Source organism: Pezoporus flaviventris, unplaced genomic scaffold (genome assembly GCF_033815535.1).
Source record: "Pezoporus flaviventris isolate CSIRO_AGI_PZ_B2104156 unplaced genomic scaffold, CSIRO_AGI_Pfla_v1 ptg000013l, whole genome shotgun sequence".
Classification (NCBI taxonomy): Eukaryota; Metazoa; Chordata; class Aves; order Psittaciformes; family Psittacidae; genus Pezoporus; species Pezoporus flaviventris.
This window is the reverse complement of record NW_026892561.1, coordinates 6,815,110-6,838,244: the sequence shown is the minus strand read 5'-3', so window position 1 is coordinate 6,838,244 and position 23,135 is coordinate 6,815,110. Positions and strand designations below refer to the sequence as shown.

Below are 23,135 nucleotides of genomic sequence, written 5' to 3'. Positions count from 1 at the left end.
TTTATGGAGGTTTTTATCAGTGACTTAAAAGTAAGAAAAGTCTTTTTTTGCTGTTTTTATTATCAAGTTTCCACTACTTAATCCAGGTTCACATTGAACAAGTATAGTAGAACTGTACATGACATAACAGATTTGTACCTTTTGTGGCTTGCTGTGCTTTCTTACTCTGGAAGCATGGCATGGGGTTGGGGGGCAGAGTTTAGGGGCTCTGGTTGTTTAAGGAACAGCCAACCTGGGCACCCTGGCCCTTACTTTTGGGACTGGCAGGTTCTTCTCCTGATGGGACATAGATTTTGAGAGGTTGGGATCTTGTAGTTTGGGGCACTCCTGTTGTTTGAATCGGGGGAGAATCTGAAGATATATACCTTCCAGGTTGTATCCTCCAGGGATGAAGACAACGAAGATACATCATCCAGGAAAGAATCAGAAGATATATCTGGAGTTGTAATCTGGAATTTACTTGGTTGATGAGTACTTGCTCATGAGAATAGCAGTCTCTACCAGCCTAGAGTCTTCAACACTTTAAAGTCTATCAAATAAATATATGAGGAAATTTTTTTGGGGGAAGCTACCTTCTTGGAAATACACATTTCAAAAGTGTTGGGCATTATTTTGGAGCTGTTCATTAATAGCTGAAACTGATTGAAATTACTTGAAACTGATTGAAATTACCATTTGCTAACAGAAGTGCAAGACTTGCACTGTACAAGAGTGTTGTCTCCTAATGAAGGTGTCCCCCCCCCCTCCCTCCTCCTTCCTTCAGCATTTGGCTCCCCAGGCTGCTGCAATTGCTGTTGCTGTTTTCAGTGGGAGAATCCATAAAGTTTGTAGCAGAAGCACAGCTCTGAAGTTACAGGAAGATGTTTAAGGCTCAAGTTGTGTGTGTTCCTAAGGGGATTGATTACTGAAGAAGGGCTGGTTCACGTGTTCCTGCCGGTCGGGAACAGCTGCTCTTTGCACCGCTGATGACTCTGCAAGGGCTTTGGCGGGGAGCAGCGACTCTATTCCTATCGCAGTGTGAGTTTTCAAGCTGCTATGTGAGATTTCTGCCAGAATCCTTTCAAGTGTGCCATCGCTCCCTTTGGCTTTATGCTTTCCTTTTGATTTGGTGCGAACCACTGTTCCTGCTCCTTGAAGCCCAGGAGAAGTTTGTCGCTGATTTGCTGTGGGCTCAGCCAGGGTGGGTCTGGGCTGTATCACTGGCTGTGTGACAGGTCAGATGGCCAGTTTGTGTCTTGGACTCTTCTGTGCCTTCCTGTCGTACTCGTGGGCTTCGTTTCCTTTCCTTGGATGCTACAGATAGACTTGTAGAAGATTTTTCTGTTATTTTTCTTTTACAATAGTTAGGTTTTTGATATGAGCTGTGTGATTAATCCGGACCATTACTGAACTCCTGAGCTCTCTCTGACGTTGGGGGTATACGAAGAGCTTGGAACTGCACTGATTGTTCTGTGCTCTGTGTTGGAGTGATAACGGTGGGTTCTCCTTCCTGGCTCTAAGCCTCTTACACGCTGGGAAGAAACATAGTGTATCAGCACAATGATGAAACGGAGGAAACAGAGGCTTGGAGCCCCATCTCTGCGGATCCAGTAAGGACTGTTGTGAAAAATAAATTTCACCTAAATGTTTCAAATTGAAACTATGAAGAAGAACAAGTCAGAATTTTCTGTTTGTTAGAAGTTTCCTTATCTGTGGTGCTTATTTTGGCTGTACACGAAATTTCAGTTGGAAGCTTTACTGTTTTACTCTTTGTTCAACATTTACCGCAAAGTACAGCCAGAACAGAGCAATATTTGGGTGTTTTTAAATGGGGTACATTGTGGTTAGGCTTTGTACCAAACATGAATGAATATAGTAACTGTCTTTCTCGTTTTATCACTTGTCAGATTTAAAAAGTACTTTTAATAATCTGCCAGGAAGCTATCACGAGCTCAAATCTCCAGGCTTTGTTACCTTTCCTATCTTTTAAGAATGTTATTGGAAACTCTTAGATTTGGAGCAAATAATCTTTACTTACATTGCCACATGTATTTCTACAAACGAACTTTAAACAAGCAGTTACTTTTTAGTGCTTGTGTCCTTCTAAAATGCTTTGAAATCTACTAATGAAAACTGCTATTTATGAAATTTGTAATTAGATTTATTATTTCCATTAGGTAAAATTAAGGAAATTGTATATTTAATACTAAGTTTATAAGTAGAGGAGATTAAATGAATCTAGTGAAGGGAGGAGCAGGGTGTGAGGCAGGCTTAACCTTTCCTGGGTATGGACTCTGTTTAAGCAGAGATTGCTGGTGGAGAGGATGTCCAATATCCAGAGGTTACTTGCTGATGAGTATTTGGATTCATTAGGAAATTTAAAGCAAGGAACGCTGACAAATGTGCTTAACTTCAGGACTTTCAGTGTAAAATGCTAAACAAAAGCTGAAGCACTCCCCAGCTGTCTCTTTTGCTCACTTTTATGTTTAAATATAGTAAATAGAAACTTTTTTCAGCCCTCAGTCAAAATCAGAGTTAGAGTTGTAAGAATACAGTGGCACTAGTTTGTAACTAGTTTGAAACTAGTGTAACAAGTTTCAAATACATAAGCACACTTTACAGTACCAGTATTTGTGTATTAACTTTTACTTTATTTCTAGTGAAGGACATCTCATCGTGTATAGCTCAATAAAGTAGGTGTTAGAACCTCATTTTTGTGTTCATGTTAAAGTCTGTTTGCAGCTTTTTGGAAAGCAGCTACTTTGGGATATTTTCTGTGCTCTCTGTGTATATGGATGCTTGTTGGCTGCTAACCCTGCAACGCACTATAGTGCACAGAACCAAGCACAGAGCTGGGGATCAGTGTCCTCAGCTGTAATCCGGACAGTGCAATGGACGTGCTGTGGACAAGTCACTTGACTGCTTTGTGCCTCAGTGTCCCCATTGCTAAAATGAGGATAAAGCTATTTTGCAGCGCTGCTTTCAGGCTTACTTAGTTGTTCTAAAACACTGTCAGTGCTAACCGTTATTTCCTAGTTAATGGTTTGGTAATTCGTGTTTTCACAGTGGCATACTTCTATTGTTGCCACAGTGTGGCTTGGAACCATGGCTCCCAAATTGTGAAGGCTGTGGTATAAATGGTCAGTGTCTGTATGGGTTGCCATTATCAATTTGTTATTTTTTCCTCAATTAAAGGTTTTACATTAAGGATTTACATTAAATGATGTGTATTCCAGAAAGCCTGGGAATCAGTACAAAAAAAAAGGATTTGGCTAATTCCAGCTTGGACCATTTTCATAGTGGAAAAATAATGTTGAATACATACTAAATTGGCTGAAAAATACGTTTTGGTTTGGATGATAATCAGAAAGATTACTTTTGGTCACTTAGTTTATTGCATTTGTTAAGAAGATGTAACTTATATTTTGGAAGTATCTCGCTTTTTTTTGAATTGAAACAGAAGATGTGATATTGACCCTGATTTATGTTTTTTTTCCTACTGCGGTACCTTGTCAGAATCTCCTCTCCTTTGTACTCCCACTGCCGAGGAACTGATGTTCATCAGCACATGTTCTCCCCTACGTCTGCTCCAGGTCTGCAGCACCTTAAATTCCCATTTAGTGCTGACTGTGCACTTGTTACTTCTCCTCTAGTATTTTACCTGAACTCACAACCCCACAGCAATCCATCTAGTCCGTGCTACAGCCATCCTTTTCAGTGGAGGTAAGGAGAGGTATCGGCTAGGACTTACTAACCGTTTGGTGTTTGTGTGACCATTTATGAACTTAAGAAAGATAAAGTGAATTAAGGAATGGGAACCTTTCTACCTGTGTGTGCATGTAAATTCCTGGTTGTACCTTGTGCTCGCTTCCAAGTACATGTGCAGCTTGTACCATGCAGGAAAAGAACCCTCCCAGGCATGGCTGATGTCAAGAAAACCAACTTAAAAGTAAACTGGCGTAGAGTGTCCTAAAAAAGCCCTGCCTAGAACTGTGGGGACTGCACTCTGTAAATCCACATTAGTTTTTAGAGAAGCCAGCAGGTTGAAGTCTCTGTCTCCCAACACGGTGACTACAAAGAATAATGAGTAAAATCAAGCCTGTTGTTAGCAGGCTTAAATGTGGGGTACAAGAGTTTGTAAACTGAAGCAACTTCAAACCAGCTCAGTCTCTATTAAAGTGTTTGAGAGCTTAACTGGTGTATTCTTCCTGCAGGATTAGCTCTTCCTCCATGTTGTGCTACAGTGGAACATGCTTGGCCATCAGTGGCCCCAGTGGAAACCTTCAGATTAGTCACTAGGAGGAAACTTCACCTAGTGAGGCAGTCACAGGCCAAGGCTAAACCAAGCTAGAGATCTTTGTGTGTGCAGTTATGAAACTGGAACTTGGAGGCACCTACTTAAAACTTGAGCCAGCATAGCCATCAGAGGGCTGGTTTTGAAGTTCGCATGCTGCAGTGTGGATGTAGCCGGTCAAATTTCAGTTACTCATCAGGTGGTAATGCAATAGCCCCTGGATCTAGACTGTTATTTCAGAGGAAGATTGCGCTTGCTGGCCAGCTCTTGTAAGAGTAACCAGAAAATGTGAAGTTGAACTATTTTAGGCATCTGTCCCTCTAATGGGCAGTAACATATATCCCATGTGTGGAGTGGAAATCAAGTTGTCAGTGAAAGTAAGGGATGTAGCATGTGTCTGTACTTACTGTGCGCTGCTGCGATGAGAGGTGCTTGCCCAGTGTCCCTGCTGCTTTCCCTGCACATTGGGAAGCACTTAGGGAAAATTCTTAATATGGTGCTCATCAAGGCTGCACTTGCAGTGAGGTGAAGGGCAGTGGCCAGGGAGCAGTCTCTTAACATTTTAATACCATTGTCATCAATATAATTTTAAATACATGTTTGTTATTTGAGGGCGGGTATTGGGTAATGTGCCTTTACAACAGGGTGATTAAACACGATTAAATGCTGTTTAGCTTTGGGGCTAATTCACAGACTGGTAAGTAGCAATTAAGTATCAAAATCAGATTACTGTTAAAGTCAGTTGAGAACTGTTCTTTTTTATTATTGATTAGTTTCAAAAGCTTTTCTGATACTGCTTTTTTTTTTTTTTCTCTGGAATCCTTCAATCTTCAGGCTTTTGACAAGGGTCCGTCTATATTTTTCTCTTTAAGAATGGTTCATATAAAAGTCTTAGTGTCAGGTTATATTCTACTGTTACTATTGACTCTTCCTGCTAATATGTTTTTCACATATGGGGACCTTCCAGCCATCTGCTCTCTAAATACTGAATGGTTGATGATTCCCAGATACATGGCTCTGTGTAAGAGCTTAGGTCCACTATAATAACTTTTTATTTTTGTCCTTGTTGCTTTCACCTGTGCAGCTCTTGATCCTGTTTTATCCAGTCTTCCTTTGTTGTAGTTTTGTTTACTTGGTTACAGTGCCAGTGATAGCCATTCCTACTTGCTTAGAGCAAAGGTTCATCTTGGCAAGTTACTGCTAGCATTGATCTACTCAGCTTAACACCCTCAGGTTAGCCAGGCAGTAGTTCATTTCCGTGGATATGCAAGTGCTACTAGGAACTGGTGGAAAAATTAGGCTGAAAAACTTATGCCTTACTTTTAACCATTTCTCACTTCTGATAGACTGCATTTGCAAGAATCTACGTTGCTTGTACTCTACGTTGCATGTATTTCCTGATGTTGATATTTTTTATGTGGACGACGTTGATGCATCTTGGGACAAGTCAGCATGGAAGTCCATGGCCTGTGAAAGAATTAGTCTAAGAATGCAAATATTCTATACATAACCTTTGAAAAGAATGCAAACCTTTCAAAAGAGCAAAAGGAAATGTGAAGTGGCAGCATTACAATAATAAATTTGATAGCAGGTGAAATAAGACTGCTATAGTTGATGCAACCGTGGGTTGTAATTAAGGTCATGTATCTTTAGGAAGAAAAGAGAATGGTGTCCAAAATTAAACTGAAGTATTGAGTCTCATATTTGGGATCTCGCACTCTTCTTGGGGTAGCAGAGAAGTCAAATTACTGAAGGAGAAAATGAGGCCATGATTCACAGCTGGTCCTATTTATGAGTTGGCAAGTCCTTTGTACACCCATATTTGTCCTTTAATCAAAATATGATTTACGGCATTTCTTGATATCAGGTTGCTTAAAAGATGCCATGAATTAATTGTTCTAACTTGGAAGAAATAGGTTTGAGATTACAGACTGTGCATTTCTCTCATTTCAAAAAACCATTACACTCCCTCTAACACCTTTGGCAAGATACAAGCTGGAAATGGATTAATTTGTTTGTGATAACAGGATGAAAGTGTTCAAGTGCCATATTTCTGGCATGTCTGGGTGCTGCAGGTGAGGTGAAGTCTCAATGGAAATTTGCTTTATCCTAACAAATCAAAGAGAAGAATTTGGTTCAGCTGCATTATTCAATGATTTTTCTCACACTGTTTTGCTTTAATGAATTCGTGCTAGTTGTGGAACATGTTCTTATAGGTTTATATGGTAATGATTATTTTTATGAGACTGTTTTCCCTTGGATGTTCTAGTTTTAATAATGTCCATTGATAATAGCTATTAATTTTTTATAGCTTTGCAGAATACTGCCATGGATTTTTTTTTTTTTTCCCATAATCTGGTCATCATCTCTAATGTGATGGTGGTCAGATCCTTGCTGTCTTGTTTAAGTAAAACAAAATGGGAAACCTAATGTTGCTCCAAAATACTTAAGTGTTTGAGCTCAGTACATAATTACTTGATCAGTGTGTAATTACGATGCTATGAGTTTTATATAATTAGGATTTTGTGGACATCTGTGATATCATTTAAGAATATATGAATTTATTTACATAAAAAGCCTATTCTAGGAAACAAGTATTTAATCAATAACTGTGGTAAGTAACAAGAATATATGTAGGCATTCAGCAAATGTACTGGGAGAGCTGCCTGTTAAAGCCTTTTTTGTATAAGCTGTTGCAGTGGATGAGGGGAGACCTATATTTAGTGCTATGGCTTGTTTGGGTGTCTGAGTGTGGCTGGATGTGCAGTGTCCTCAGCGAGTCTGCTCTCTTGGGTTTTGAAGGCTACACATATTTTACAGAAGCAGGGCAGCATCTGTAAATGGGAGAAGTTCCATATTTTTTAGGGAAGATAAAAAAGCATTTCAGAATTCAGACTTAATGAGGTTCTTTATGCTTTTATTTTGAAATATCCAAAAGCTTGTCAAGAGTTGCTGATCGTTTCCTATCTCTACTTAAATTTCCTTTTAGTTAAAAGTCACTTGATACAGGTCTTTAGAATTTATTTTAGTTAGAATTTCCTATTTGACAAATGTCAGAGGATTAATGAAGAGGACTATATTCAGCTTGAATGACATTTGGAAATTGTTCTGGGTTTGCAGCAAGTGATACCCTCCTGGTTTAGTGCTTGGTTTGGTGCAGGTTCTGCTTTCTTAAATGTGCTAAATAATTGGTCAGAGTTGACTGCAAGACAGTATAATGTCACTTTTGAAAACAGAGTAGATAAGCAATTCAGGAATAATGAGCAACAGAACAACTTTGTGAATATATCATTATGCAAAATGTGAAATGGTGAATTTTGAGTAGGTAATCTTTTGGCAACTGAATTGTAATCTACATCTCACATTGAATGAATGAATGAGTTTCCCTGAATTAATTTCTTTTTTAATGGAAATTTTTCTTTTTATTCCTTTTCTTTTCTACCAGTTATTATTCTTGGGAATAGTTTTTCCCCTCTACGGGAAGGAGACTACAGGGGAGGGACATATTGGTGATACCTAAAACTTGGCAAGCTCAGATGTCTTTTTGTTTTTCTTATGCTGATCAGAAACTGGCCATTTGCTTGCCACGTGGTTGGAAATAGTGAGGTGTTGTGGTCTGAATGTCATCATTTTTTCACGTCAAGGCACTGTATAAATGCTAAAATCCCTATATTCTGCCTGGAGCTGCAGTAGCAGAAGAGTTAAACCCTTCAGTTTGGAGCTCGAGGTGTGAATTCCTGTCTCTCTGGCTCACCATTTGGCTGCCCTCAGTGGGACCACTTGTAAAGTATAACCTGGTAGTTTGCCCTGGGAAATCGGAGGCTCCCAAAGGGGAGTATGTACTTGTGACTTGAGAAGTTGGTGGGCGTTAGTGTTTGCTAGCCATTTCACCTATAGTCCAAGTGTTCTGTAACTGGTTTTCTGTATAATTGTTTTTGAAGGCTGTGATCTGCTGGTAAATGAGCTGACTCATTTACTACCCCTACCCTGTTCAAAGCGTTTGGGATGGCTGGGACAAGCTACCAACTTTTAGTAGGAACAAAAAGCTTAGAAGGTTCTTAAGAGACTGTAGTAAATATGGAAGCTTTTCTTTTTCTGTCCTTACTCTCAGATAACAGTGGTTTTCTCAAATGATAGTAGTGTGCTCAGTTCTGTACAAAAAGCCATCCTTCCGTATAGTTTCTCCCTCAAAGGCCTTTTGATCTTCAGCATGGATACAGAAACAACCCCTGTGTTGAAAGATTCCTGGCAAGGGCATAATTCTGAGAAAGAAATATATATTCTTAACCAGGCCGTCATGTGTTTATTATTGTTGATGGAGAGTCCCATGAATCTTCCAACATTTGTTTTTAATTGTACTATGAGGCAACCGTGTGCTATTTTTAGTTTTGACTTGGAAAATAGGTGAGTGTGCAGACAGGCCTGTTGACATCCTGTACTGAAATACTAATAGTAGAGATGCAGTAACAGTGAGTACTTAGTGCCAACTTAATGGACTTGAGCTGGGGAGAAGCAGAGATTGGGTGACACAGCTGCTTGCATTAGCATGGGACTGTTCCTGCCTATGAGCAGGAGATAAGTATTTTCTTAAACAACAGCTGTTTGAAGCCATGAGTTGCAATTTCTAATGCAGACAGATAAACCATTTAGTGGATCAATAGCACCCTGAAAGCTTAAGGAAAGTTCAGAATGTAAAGCAGGTTTCAGGGTACCATTGCACCTGTTTCTAAAATTGTATTCCATTTCAGCTGTGTCTTGCTAACCTGCACCATGTTGGATTTTTGTCTCAATTTTAAGCTCTTGTATGTATATTGAAAACTATACTATGCCAGAAGGCCCGCAGCAGAGCTTCTGTACTGTATCCTTGTGTGCTCTTTTCTACAGGCTGCATCTGTTCTCCCCTTTTCTTCAGTATCTCTATTCCTGCTTTTGTTCATTCATCTCAGATTTGCTTGTTCTGGTCCTCCAAGTGCTCTTCCCCTCGTTTACCTCCTAAAATTTTGCTGCTTTGGCTAGTGGTTATTATTCTGTCATTCAATCCCTTGTGTGGTACTTGAGAGCATAATCTTCTAACCTAGTTTACATTACACTGTCATTATGAATTATTAATGTTCTAAAATAAAATCTTCAAACAGTAATCTTGGCTGTGGTGAAAGGGCTCTGTGTGCTTTTGTTTTCCTTCCTGTCCTTTCCTTTCTTTAGACCTTCAGGTCTTTAGAGCAGGGATGTTATTGATCCAGCCGTCTGGGAATGACTTGCTGTGCAGTGAGAGTCAACTTGTCACATCTTTGGGTTGATGAGATAGGCATTTATTTATATAAACACACAAAAAATAAGTTGTGGAAGTAATACTTTTGTGTCTATTAGAAGACTTGGCTGTAGAAGTGATAATGAAAATTTGGGTTACAGCTTGTCTGGAAGACGAGGATTGTTTTTTTTTTTTTGTGCTTTCTTTATTGTTCCAGTTTTTGTTCCTGTGATTCTCAGTTTTATTTGTGAAGAGATGAGAAATTTAAAATAACAACAGGTCAGGTTCTAATTCTCAGCAAATGTTTAGGGCAAAAGGGTTCAACCAAAAGAAATATGGTAAAAATCCCTATCAGCTTTCCTCCGCACTTCGTTTTAATGCATCCGTTCATCCATTCTGCTTATGAGAAGCTGGAAGAGTCCAAAATCATTAAATGTCCAGTTTCCAAGTGAATCAACGCACAAATATTGACCTGAAGTATTCCTTTTAAAGTCACGACTATCTGCATTGCCCTTTCAGAGAACCTGCCATTCCTTTGAACAAAATGGAGTTGATTACAGCTGCGTTCAAGCTTTGACATAGAGGAACAGCCCATGGGGACGTGTTCCAGCCTGCACCCCATGCTTAGTGTGCGCAGCCTCCTCTGATACCAAGATGGATCATAAAACTGTGACCTGTCGCTTCTGCAACTCTCCCCTTCCTACTCAGAATAAGGGCAGCTGCAGACTACATCATAGAACGCCACAGTCTGTTTTTTACATACTGTTGTTGTAAGTGGTTGATATTGTAAAAAGTACTTTATTTATTCATTTTGCAAGTCTGATTTTCTCTGCCTAAAGTTCGTTCTTTGGACAAGCAGGTGGTGTTGCATGCACGACTTATCCGTTTGTTTCCGAGTTCGTGTGTTCTACCAAGTAACGTAACGAGCTAGAAATACTTGCTTTTATTACTAGTGGCAGTTTTATAGAAGCCGAAATTTGGTTTTGTAAGAAAATGTTTAAAAAATTGCATAAATTTTGTTTAAATTTTGGTATTTTGCCCCCATACCTATAAAATTTGTAGAGTGCTCAATTTGCTAATCACTATTTGGAAGATAAGAAAGTAAAGGGAGTAGAAGATGAATATTCCCATTTCTGAACATTTTTTCTTTGTATCTGAGGTGGTTTAAAGATCACTGTTGAGATGGGCTATGTAAGTCATACTTATTTTAAAAGTGAGCATTTCTGTTAATATATTTTTGTTTCTAGCTGTATTATTTGTGCCACTTTAACGTGTTAGAGTGTAGTGAGATTTAGCATTTTAAACTTTTAAACTTTGTTATTAATATTTTAAAATGCATTTGTCTGAGGAGGTTGTAGAAATCAGTTAAAGTTTCATACGTGTCTGTTCTGTACTTAACTTCAAATCAGAGCATTCAGTTTGGGCTAGTTTATCTTCATTTATTAAATTGGCTTCTGTGTTCTAGACCTCCCTACTTCTACGTACAGGAGGACATACATGTTAGAAGTCATATATAAAGTAAATTCCCTTGTTATAAACACTTCTAAATATTATGTGTATTTTAGGATACATTACTTTTGTAATGCATCACCTTTGTGGGTTTCTCAGAATTACTGTAAAACAGTTTATAGAGGTGTATAAATCTGTACTGTTACAAAAATCAGTTGTCCAGGCTTGTTTTCATGTTCAGTCTGTCTTGTTCATTGTATTTTCTGAGGCTCACAACCTTGAGTAGTTTGTTTGCCTGTTGGTTGATAACATCTTTCCTATACATGAAGGTAGATAAGCTTCTGCTGTGAAAATTCATATTATTCCAAAGGAATAAGTAGTGACCAATTTCTGTTGAAACATCAGTGCCAAATTAGGATGCAGTTCTGCCTTTAAAACTGGATGAACTTTTAATATTTCTTTTGTAGTATACCAGCACCCATGATGTTTCCCAAGCGTGGTTTTGATTTCTTACGTCTCTTCTGTGCCATGGCTTATTTTTTAAAGTCTATTCTTATCCTGTGCTCTAACTTCATTAAGAATTTATGCTTGAAAATGTAAAATTCATCCTCTTAGTCTGTTCATTACATTAGCATTCCCCTTGCTCCCAGAATAACTCTTCTTAGCCAACATTCTACAAAATAAGCTTTTTGTCTCAGAAAAGCTGTGGTAAATGCAAGGGCTTTACAATATCCTTAACATTTCATCTGAGCCTAAGTGTGTTAATAAAGGAATGGGAAAACAAGCTGGGAAGTGGAAGGTCCAGCACTGGAGGTTCAGATTGGAGGAAACAGCTTGAATTATACCGGGAACCACATCAGATGCCAGAGCTTGTTTTAGAGTTCAGGCTTGATCTGGTCTTCTGGGTAATGTGCTGTCAAGCAGATAAGGGCACTCCCAGCTCACTGGTGACCACATGTAGCCCCAAGCCTGGAGGCACCGTGTTGAGCCTTGGTACTGTGTCTGCGCAGGTTGCTGCTGTGAGATGGGTATGAGAAATTTGCTGTCTTGTATGGATGAGGGACGCCCTTTTTGCTGTTGTGAGCTAGTAGTTGTGATCTGGGTAACAAAAGGCCCTCTAATTCACCCACATAAGTACAGCTCCGTTCCCTTTTAGCTGTTTTTTACTCATTTAACCTTAATTGTGTGTGTGTTATTGAGGTTTACTTGTAACCATCCACTGGTAGTTACACTTCAGTCCTCAACCCTTGCAAAGACATAAAGTGTCTCTTAATTTGTCGTTTAAACTGCACACTGCAGTTTTCCTGTAAAACAAGAGGGTAGTAACACCTGCTTTTTCAAATCTGCTGTGCTGCAGCAGTCTTGTTGGAATGGCTTATGGATAATGTCTATCAAGTGCCATGTGTTCTTTGGAATATACACAAAACCCCCTGTTTTAGCAATAGTCTGGTTTTGTTACTCAGTGCAGGGAGCAGATGTGGAAGAATTCTGCAAAGAACTGAAGTTGATGAAGTGCTGTACTTCTCAATGGAGAGGCTGATGCTGGTTGGAGTGTCAGGGGAAGAGATTAAGAAGATATCTTCCTGATTGCAAACGCTGTTGCACAGTAAATTAACATTATATTAAAGGTTAGAAAGTTTTAAGTGCCTTGCGATAAATAATACACGATAAAGATGAAGAAATGCTATGGTGGCAACATGAGGCTCGATGGCGGTTTTCCTTTGGATAAATTTCAGTTGGTGAAGAGGAGGGAAGATCTTTGGATCAGGGTGTCGAGGTTATAGCAGCTCTTGTGTTTCTCACAAGTGCCACTGAGTGTTTTCAAGCGTATTTCAGCTACAATGTTAGATTTCTGTCTAAACATGAAGTGACATTTTCAAAACTGATGTTCAGTATTGGTATTTTTCGAATAACATTTCTCATTTTTATGGCGTTGAATCACTGTTGAGGTTACATTTGATTAAATCAGACAACTGACATTTGAATAACTCGTGGAGACAACAGGGCTTGGGAAAGAATGCAAATTCTAGTAACTTATTTAATGAGCATAATTGACCTTTCCAAGGCATCTGAGCCCAATCATCAATTTTGTGAGCTTGAAATTGTTTAGTTTATGTTCTCTTGAAGTTGCCAAAGATCTTACCAGTGCTATTTTTGAAGAATAGTATTGTATGGAATAATAACGTACAAATAAGTTATATTGTTGTAAATAGAAATAGAAATACAAAGAAAGAATCCCAAAATAGGATTTTGGGTGCAATTAACTTTGTATTTTAGCAGTGCTTGCTTCTTATCACTATTTGGTAGTGTTTTCATTTAGAAAATATTGATTGTGATGATATAGCTATAGTTAACATCCTCTGTATCTGAGTACAGTTTTGCAAGAGTTGTTTTAGGACTATGAAATCAAAGCAGTTGCTTATGATTAAGCTCTGCAGTGGTACTGGAGTGAATTAGATAATGTTTCAGGCTATCCATAATGATGGCAACCCCTGTTAGTTCAGTAACTGCACCGGATTAAAGTTACATGAGAAGCTGGCAGCTTTAATTCAGGTATATGTGTGCAGTGCCTGATAGCTGGTTCAGTAAATGTTTCTGATCTGTTGAATCATTAACTAGTGCAGACACTAGATGTTCCCTGCATGGGAAGTGCACACCAAAGACAAGTTTGGTTGTTCTTCACCTCCCAAGAATTTGAACATCGGGTCTCAGTTTAATCTCGTGTAATGTGTTTTTGGAAGCTACTTTATACTGAGATAGCAATTGAAATCTGTGTGAGCCATTGTAGTAGAAGAGTCTGTGTGGTCCTGTATTGGCTTGGTGATTTCTGGAGGTGGGGTGTTTTCTGCCAAGAAAGAAATAAATCAAAGGTTGTGTAACCCAACAAACAACAACATAAGAATGAACCTTAAAGATATATTCAACTTAATGTTTTCTGTCAGACTGTTACGTGCCTTGAGATTGCAGTCTGCTCAGACACTCTCTTCATTTGCTCAGACACTCTTCATTTGCGTAGGTCATTCTTCAAATAATAATGATGCCCCAAATAGCTCAACACACATCATCCATGTAATTTTTTCTTAAAGGAACCCTCCTTTTTTAGAAGCACATAGGAAGAACATTCTTTATGTTGAAAGACCAAAGTTTTCTGCTGGAGTTTTTACATGTTACACAGATTTAACTGTATTGTTAATGATATAGAGCAGGTATCTCTTCAATTCTTGTGCATTGACTTATGTTTACTTATAGTAGAATAATTTTTTGTGCATGTTGGGTATACCATTTAATGTTTAAGATAAATCTGGTATTCTATTTCTAGGGAAAGAATGTATCTTCTCTGTAATGGCCCCTCTAGACAATTTAGCTCTGCCAGTAAAACAGTTTTAGTGTCTGAATATTTCTAGTGAATCATTAGTGGGTTTGAGGCTATTCAGAAAAGTTGTATGGCTATTAAGAAAAGTTAAGTCTGAAAGTATCAGGTATTTATGTGACATTTGGTGCGATGTGGCTATTCGAGTGACTGAGTAATTAGGAAGAGGTATGTTTTTTCCAATTAGTATTTCAGCTGGCTTCCATTGAAAGCTTTCCTTTACCATAATGTGACTCAGGAACTTACCTTCGTTTGAAAACTACTGGATTACTACATGTTTTGTTCTCATTGAAATATTTAAATATAGTCAATATTTTGTGGGAACTTCTCTTGCTATATAGTCAATTCAAAATGTGATCAATCACAAGGATTTTAAATTTGGGGTTATTCTTTTTCAAAAGATATTCTTCTGCCTGTGGAAGGGGGGGCTAGAACTAGATGATCTTTAAGGTCCCTTTCAACCCAAACTGTTCTGTGATTGAAAATGACCTCAATGATCTCCTTGGTATGGCCTCAAACTTTACAAGAAGTTCAGCTTACTTATAAAATGACAGGTTTTATTTAAAAGAAGATGGTCTTGTGCCAAGTGAATTTGTTTAATGATAAATGTAGCTGCCATGAAAGAAGTCCTGAAAGTAATGGGTTTCGTGTGGACTGTTTGCCTAATTGCATTCTCATTTAATGTCAGGCTTAATTAATGTCCTACTTTGGTAATGGTAAAGATGAGAAATTGGGGAAGTCGTTGACATTGGCTATTTATAAGTGTCCAGTGGATGCAGTGTCATTAGGAGGGCCTGGAAACTGCACGTTTGGTTGGCAGAGGATACTTCATCATCACAGGAGCTACTGAAATGTTCTGCAGGTGGTCTTTTCCGAGGGCAAGTTGGGCATGATGTGAAGGTGCATTAGGGAGATTGGTGGAGACTGAATATCCTGAAAGGCAAGCAGAAGAATTTTATAAGGGAAGAGGTTTCTTCAGGCATGGAATTCCTCAGGATGAAGAATTCAAAGATACATATTAATGTTTTAATGAGTTAAAAATAGAAAACTCCTCTCGTAACCTATTTGCATGTGATGTTTTTCTTGACATGTTTTTTGATATGCAAAAGGCTGTATTTTTCAGCTAATGAGAAGTTTCTAGTCCTCATTTTGCAAAATGCTTTACTTATGCAGTGGCAGTAATACAGTTCCATAGAAGGATTTCATTTGTCAGTGTAGATGTGAGAATCCTTATGCTTCGTACCTCTGTTACACCTGAATTCTGCAGGTGTTGACATTGTCGCCTTTTAAGACATGCCATATTTATAAAAGGTGTTTGGTTTCATTGTGTTCTTCTGGTTTTGTAGCAAAAACTCCAAGTATTGTGTCTTCACATATTTTTGGGTTCTCTGAATTTTTCTGTGGTTGATGTTTGGGACAGTCCCAAAATGAGCTCATTGCAGATGCTCATTTGCCAGATTAGATTTTGCTATTGACATGTGGAACGGGCTTTTTGAAAAGCAGGAATATGAAGTGTTAAAGAAATTCCTGCTGTTTGTGTGAACCAGGGTTATATAATTCCCAAAGTGCTTTTTGCAGTTCTTGGGTAAATGCTCTGCAGGACCATGTTAAATTGGTGGATGCACAGGTTTCCAGTGATAGAAAACACTCCATTCCCTTGCCCTGCTTTGGGTGCCCTGTGCTCCCCAAGAATGGCAGAGGATAGGCAGGGTTTCACTGGGTTAACGCTGTCATAGAGCAGTCAGTCACTGATGCCAATGAAGAGTGTTCTCCTAAAATGGCTTCTCCTTTTTGTGTCCTTCCTGTAAGGGATGTGAAAGAGCTGGTGCTGAGTATAGTGATGTTATGAATCATATGCCTTCAACCTCTGAGTTTTCCATCACTTCTGAAAAAAACCCACAATTAATACGAATACAGGTGTTTCAGCTGGTTGTGGTCTTATTTGCTAACTGTAAGCAGTCAGGAATTAATTTTTATCGTGATGGTTTTATTTTGTTAGTTAACTGAGTACTTTTTTCCCCCCATTATTGCTCAGGAATGTAAATCTGTCAGCTAAACATTTGTTTAAACATGCAAATCTGAGTATACCTTTTCAAAACCATAGTTTGTTGGAATTGGAAGGTCATGTAAAGGCTAAAATGCTGTTCCTCGGCTCTGCACTTTATTGGCATAGGTTGTTATGTGGCCACAAAAATGAATGTGTTTGCTCTTTCTGATCAGCAGTAGACAGTGGCAGAGTTTTGTCTGGTTGTACTCTAAATTAACTTTGTGAAATGAAACCAAAATGTGATTTAGATTCATTTGATACAAATGTTTAAAAGCACTAGAAGGGATGGTTGTGTTGAGCAGAGAGTTGGTTCCCGTAGCACTCAAAATCACATTTCCCTGCTTTAAAGCTCAGATGAAAGGGCATGCTTTGCTGAATCAGATACTATGATTCTTGATAAATGTATGTATTTAAAATGCTCCATTATTTAATGGAGAGTTAGGAAGACCATCTAATTCTTTCATGTGATTCAGTGGAAAGCTAAAGGCAGCCTACTGGGATTTCTTTCTCCCAGACATTTATGTGTGTTTTAAGGGCTGTATTGTGCATGGAAGGCAGTGCCAGCTGTTGATTGTCATCTTTCTCATGTCTGTGATAAAAAGCCACTCAAGAAGGCTGAAATATGAGAACGTCATTAGCTTTCCTACTAGCAGAAGTGCTTAAAAAAGCCACAATAGAAAGAAAATAGATTGCGTATTGAAATAAAAAAACCCAAAAACTAAAGGAAAGAAAAGGCAGCTACAGTGAGGTTTTGTTTAGATCCTGGAAAAAGCAAAAACATGGCAAGGAATTTCAACAGGCACAAAGGGGGGGGGAAAGTGAACTTGTGGCTGATGTGCAAGGGTGTGTGTGGGAACCCTCTGATGTGCATCACATGAGTTGCGTTTTGTTGTCAGAATTCAGCCAGTTGAGTTGTTTTGTAGGCACCAAGTGCTAGGTAGGAGTTCATGTTTACCATGACTGACGTGTATATGGTGTGCCTGACTTCAGGGGGAGAATGGATTTGTGTTTTTAAACTGATCTTAAGTGGCACTGTAATATTGCCAGCTGCTTCTTTTTATCTCCTCCCAACCACTCTGCCTGCCCCCCCCCCCCCCCCCCCCCTTGGTTTACTTAAGGTAAAAGGTGGGATTTATTTGAAGATGGGACATTAATTAAAAGAAAAAGCAGCAAAATGCCCCTAATATTCTTCCTGTCATTAGGAAGCAGAAGGGCGACCATTTCAAAATGAAACCAGGAACTAGGCAGCCGGTGGTGCTCTCTGTGCAGACACAGCTTAAACCATGTGTGCTATTCAGGATTGCAGACAGAGCCCAGTTATGGTTTTGCTTGAAAATCCTTATGACTGTAATTGGGTGTACACAGAGAGATGTATGTAAAGTGTGTATGCTGTGTATACAACAAACTCCAGTTTTAAAGTGTCTATATTAGGAAGGGAATAAATATCTCATTTTGCACTGCCTCCTAAGGTGGAGGGAGGGAGGCAGGCAGGGATGGAGCCGGGAGAAAACAGAGGCAGTGGAAACAGCAGCAATATGTACGCTTGCCTGCCTGCCTCACGTTAATGGAACAGCTTGCAAGGTCTACAGGGAATTTGCATTGGCTCTGTCACTGGTATTATTTAGTTCCTTATTTATTGCTAGTGGCTTGATTGTGCTGTATTTTCCCAGCAATGAAAGCTTTTAAAGATCATGTCTGACTCCTTTTGGACAGTGCTGTCCAATTTCTCTCTGCCTGCTACCAGCATGTTGAGACGATCCAAAAGGTAATCTAAGGATTTTGCCAGTAATTCTTGTGATGTTTTTCTAATCTGTGTGTTTTAATACTGTTTAGGCTTGCTTTCCTCTTTTTCTTTTGAACAGATTAAATCATATTCCTAGTGTATTAGGTACAATTTCTTAATTTCTCAATGATTTGTGGTTGTATTCATTGTAAAAATCATACTGTGCAGATCCACTGTTCATTCTTTTTAAGGTATGCATTTAAATGCATTGTTCTGTAGTTCTCAGAGTATGTGACTGTGATAAGGGTGTTTTTTTTCCTACAGAATGATGGATGGATGCTTTACTGCGAACAAGCTGCTTTCGTATTCAAAGTAGCAAAACAGTATTATGATGAAATAGGCAGCACAAGGCAGGGCTTGCAAATATTTTGACTTAGAGCACTTGCAGTCATCTTAGAGATATGCATAACCTCACATTTTAAATAATTCTTAATACGTTTAACATTCGTTAGTTGGAGATGTAAATATGTTAACTTAATAGGATGAGTGTTTGTATTTGTGCTACTCTCTGGATTTTGATAAAATCACATTGAAGTGTGTAAAGTAATGAATGGTGTCAGATCTGATGCAGTACAGTGGTGTCCTTTCAAGACTGGGAAATAGCACCATAATCATTGCTCATCAGGTGCTCTGTGGAGCTTAACATATGTAGCCTGAAACTTACTGGTGAGTATGGTAGGTAGTTAATCCCAACTAAAACAATATATTTAGGTTTGTGAGTAAACAGTTGCAGCTAGTATCAGAATTTCTCTGCAGTGGATTTGATACAGTTAGAAATCTATGTAAGACTCAGAATAGAATATTTGACTTGATTTTTAGTGTGAATTTTGTTCATCAGCTGTCAGAAATTATATTAATCTTTTTGAGGATTGCATCTTCTACAGAGTAATGTACTGGAGGGCTCTCTCATTCCGCGTTTGTGGTTTAAATTGTATCAAAGTTGTCTTCTTTGCTGGCAATGTGTTTCAGAAATTTTACCAGTGATGAAGAAAGATTCTGTAAATAAAATCGGATCTTAGTTGCAAAGAATTGCGTCAGAGACGTTGCTCTCTTCAGATACAAGTTTTGTTGCCCTTAGCCTGTTTTTCAAAGGAAAAGAGCTCCTTGAGATATAGGTTGTGTTGCTCTCTGCTCCCAGCAGTAACTTTCACACTCATTGAGCACTTGCAGCAGTGGTTTGATGGAGGAATAGAACTGGCAGAGATAAAGCTCAGCATTTCCTTACAGATTTCTTGAACTTGGCTGGGGAGAGGAAAGGGGGGGGGGGCAATTGCTGTCCTATGCCTCCATTTCCAAAGAATAAGGTAGGTAGGGCTTGGCTTTCAAGTGCTTCTTGGATGCCAACTGGTTAGCATGGAAGCAGCATGGTGTAATGAGACTTGGCTCACTGCGAGAGCAAGGTGAGATGGGCAGAGCCAGGAGGAGTGAAGGAGTTGGGTTAGTGCAAGTGAGGGAAGGGGGCTTTGGTGAAGGCGGGCACTATTCTGTAAGAAAATAACCTGTGTTAGACCTGCAGCTCATGGAGGTCTAACACTCATTTATTGCTCCTGCTTGCAGAACTTTGTTTTTCTAAAGCTCGCTCCATTCTAAGTGTATTCAGTGTGGATAAAGGTAGTATTTTGAGCAGATTCAACAATCATGAGCTTCCATACAGAGCGGACACCTGCAGAGTTTCCCATAACAAGAATAAAGTGTCTTCATTTTTCAGTACCTTTTTAGTGTGCCACTTTGAATTTAAAATTGGGCATCAAGGACAGAAACAATATGCGAAATTCTAACAAGGGTTCAGGTGCAATATTTTGCCAGAAAGCTCCTACTCAAAATTTACAGTTCCATTTATTTGCTAGTAGTTGAAATACAAAAGGAAAGAAATTGATCTGTAAATCTGCTGCGCATCTTAATGGAAAAGACATGAGCTTTTATTGATTTAATCCCATAAATGACTATTAGATATTTCAAAATGATCAAACAACTCTATGAGGATTCATAGCAGAGAGCTGCTGCACAAAGTCTTGTGATGGAAACCCTATTCCACACAGCATGGAAACCACAGCCTTCAGTTAGCCTTAGAAATGAAATTATTTGAGCATGTGTGACAGTTTGCTGGGAATATCACCCTCTGCCATGCTCCACTGGTGCCTTGTAAGCTCTTTGCCTACCATCTTGGGGGAGATGGATAGGCAGGTTGGGCTGGTCTTACATTTATTGTGATAAATCAGCTAGTTCATGCGACATACTTTTGTATTGAGAGTCTTGCCAGGGCACTGGTTCTGAAACCATGTCTACACATGTATGTAGTAGCTTTGCTCCCAAGAGTATCTGGGCTATGAGAGTGATTGCTGTAGCTCTAGCGTGTTGTAGTGCTGGGACCTGGGTGTTTCTGTGTGTTCTCAGGATCATGGCATCTGGGCACTTGAGTGAAGTACCGTATCTGTTTTAATTGGCCCTCTTTCAAAGTGTCATGTTTGCTTCTTAGGTAACTTCTTACTTTTAAAACCGACGGTTGCAATTTACATTTCTTCTTAACGCTGCAGTCTTGGGTGGGCATTTTTAGCAGCAGAGAATTTTTTGCTGTGTCAAATATTTGATCGAGTTTTCCTCTGATCTCTTTGTAAAATTTCTATATAGTCCTACTGCATTTGTGATAGCTTGTGTGCTCTTAATTCTGGGCTTTGCCACCTTTGATTTCTCTTAGGTTTTAATTTGGTTTTGCATCGCTAGAATGGGTAATTAGTGGTATTCTGACTAATGTGCAATGGCACATTTCACTGTAATGACGGCTTCTGACACACACTAAAAATCCTAAAGGGCTTCATTCCCATATGGCTTTTGCTACATTAGGAGGCAAATGGGAAGGATTCCTCTTTCCCCTTGCAATGTTTTGTTGAAATGAGCTCTCTCGTGCAGCTGGTGGGATTCTCGCCGCAGCTAATGGTACTGTAAAAGTGAACCATCTGCTCCTCCGGTCAAAGTGGCTGGCTTGTTTCTTCTTGAGTGTATTCCCGGAAGGATAGAGAAAGTCAAGAGCAAACTGTAAATACGTGCATTTGTCATGGGAGGGGTGACATAAACGTAAATCAGATTTACCTGTCAGACTGGTTCTGTATAAATATTGATGATTTTAAACTATAGAAGAAATATGAGAATTTCTCGGTTCAGAGGGCACACGGGGTTGGCATTCTGGTATCAGCTGTACTGAGGCATTACGTATTGAAATTGGATTATGGAAAGATAAAGCGTAATTTTGTCGTATTTAAATTAAAGGCCTCTGTTTTCAAATCCTTCTGTTCCTTTGCACTTTGGGTGTATCTTGAATGTACTCTTGCAATTTGATATTTACAGCAGTGTAGAATTGTGCAAGTGGCTGTTCGTGGGTCTTGAAAAACTGACTTAGAATGACGATTTCTAATGTTTCCTCATTTTTTGGAGCACTTTAATCCTGTCTGGGTGGAACAGACTGGGACTGTGGATTTTAATAATTTCACTTTTGTTCAGTGCCTTTCTTTTTGCGAAGTTAAGACGGGAGATTGTGGAGGGAAGTGACTTGAAAGATAACTCTAGGTGATGACAAAGTTGGATTTCTGTTAGGAATGATGTGCTGGGTTTGTGTCCACAATTGCCATTGATCCTTTAATTGTCTTTCCTCATTTCCTTTCAGTGAAAGGGCATCAGTGTTGCAGTAGTTTGGTAATTTGTTAAAATCACAGGAATTAACTACCCTTAAAGTGTAAAAAGGATCTTTAAGTAGTAAGACATCTCTAAAATCTGAGATTTAGAAGTATCTGAAATACAATGGAAATCACTGTATTTCATTACAAACAGTTTTTTGGTAGCTAAGTAAAATGCTTTATTATCGAAATACTCACAAACAATAAGAGAAACCACCTTTCACTGGGATGTAAACAAATGAGTGGGAAATAAGGAGGCGGCCAGGAACATGTAATGAGGCTTTCTGATAGCACTTGTGTATTCATGCTAACTTTTAAGCTACCATAACAGGACTGTATGAGTCCATACATATCCCTTCAAATGTATTTTTTATGCTGATTCATCTAGATAGACATTAAAAGCTGTGTGTGTCCACAAAAGCCACCTCCTCCATATATACATTGTCACTTTGAAGAAAAACAATGCTAGCAGGGCACTTTTTTTGTGGTAACATAAAGCTAGTCTTAAAAATATGAGTCTATGCTGTAATTAACATTAAAGTGGCAGCTGTCATGCCACACGTTTCCTTGCCTAAATGAATAAAATAAGAAATGTTTCCTTATACTGGGAAGGTTGTGAAAGACCTGGAAATTTGATGCTTTTGATAATATTTAGCTCCGTTTTTTTTTACCTAGCTCAGTATATTAAATGGCCTCCTGACATTTCTAATTAGAGAGGTAATTTCATTCAAATTACTTGTGCCAGTATTTCTTTTGTGATACATTTCAATAAGGCCTTAGGAAAAAAACACTGGGGGGGGGGGGGGGGGGGATAAAAAAATTCTACCTTATCTTCTGAAAAGCTCTTTATGAGAATAGTCTTTTGGACTGCATGAAAATGGAATGGGTATTTTTCTGTCTAATGGATGAGTTTTGTGGAGGCTCCAATACACCCCTTTATGTGATATTGGTGCTACTTAAATACAATGTAAGAACTGGTTTGCCATGAATGGAAGAACGGTCCTCCTGATATCCAAAATAAGTGTAATAATTCAGGGAATACACCTGGATTCTTTGTAATTTCATGTTTATTTGGAATTCTGTCTGTGTAAATCAGACTTTAAATTGGTTTTGAACACTCTTGGCTGTTTCCCTGCTAGTCTAAAACCCAAAGTGTCCTACAGGGTTAACACTGAAGTTTTAAGCTTGAAAGCTCTTTGTTCAAATGAAAACTGTCATGTATGAACACTTGGCTATTGCCCAGGACAAACCAGTTTTTCAAGGCAGAACTTTTGTGAAGAGGAAACTGAACAACACA

At 38.8% G+C, this 23,135-nt stretch overlaps 1 protein-coding gene across 18 annotated transcripts in view; it reads left to right on the top strand.

The window, feature by feature from the left end:
- The window catches only part of MAST2 (microtubule associated serine/threonine kinase 2), a 213,411-nt gene that overhangs the window by 106,564 nt on the left and 83,712 nt on the right, over positions 1 to 23,135 (top strand). For 12 of the 18 annotated variants that reach the window (XM_061451359.1, XM_061451358.1, XM_061451357.1 and 9 more), the window contains one exon: positions 3,496 to 3,702. The exons of 5 other annotated variants lie outside the window; for them this stretch is intronic. In XM_061451359.1, coding sequence (XP_061307343.1) covers positions 3,496 to 3,702 — 207 coding nt within the window. Of the gene's footprint in view, positions 1 to 1,363; positions 1,590 to 3,495; positions 3,703 to 23,135 lie in introns of those variants that run through there. One more of the 18 variants, XM_061451370.1, reaches the window with a different exon arrangement.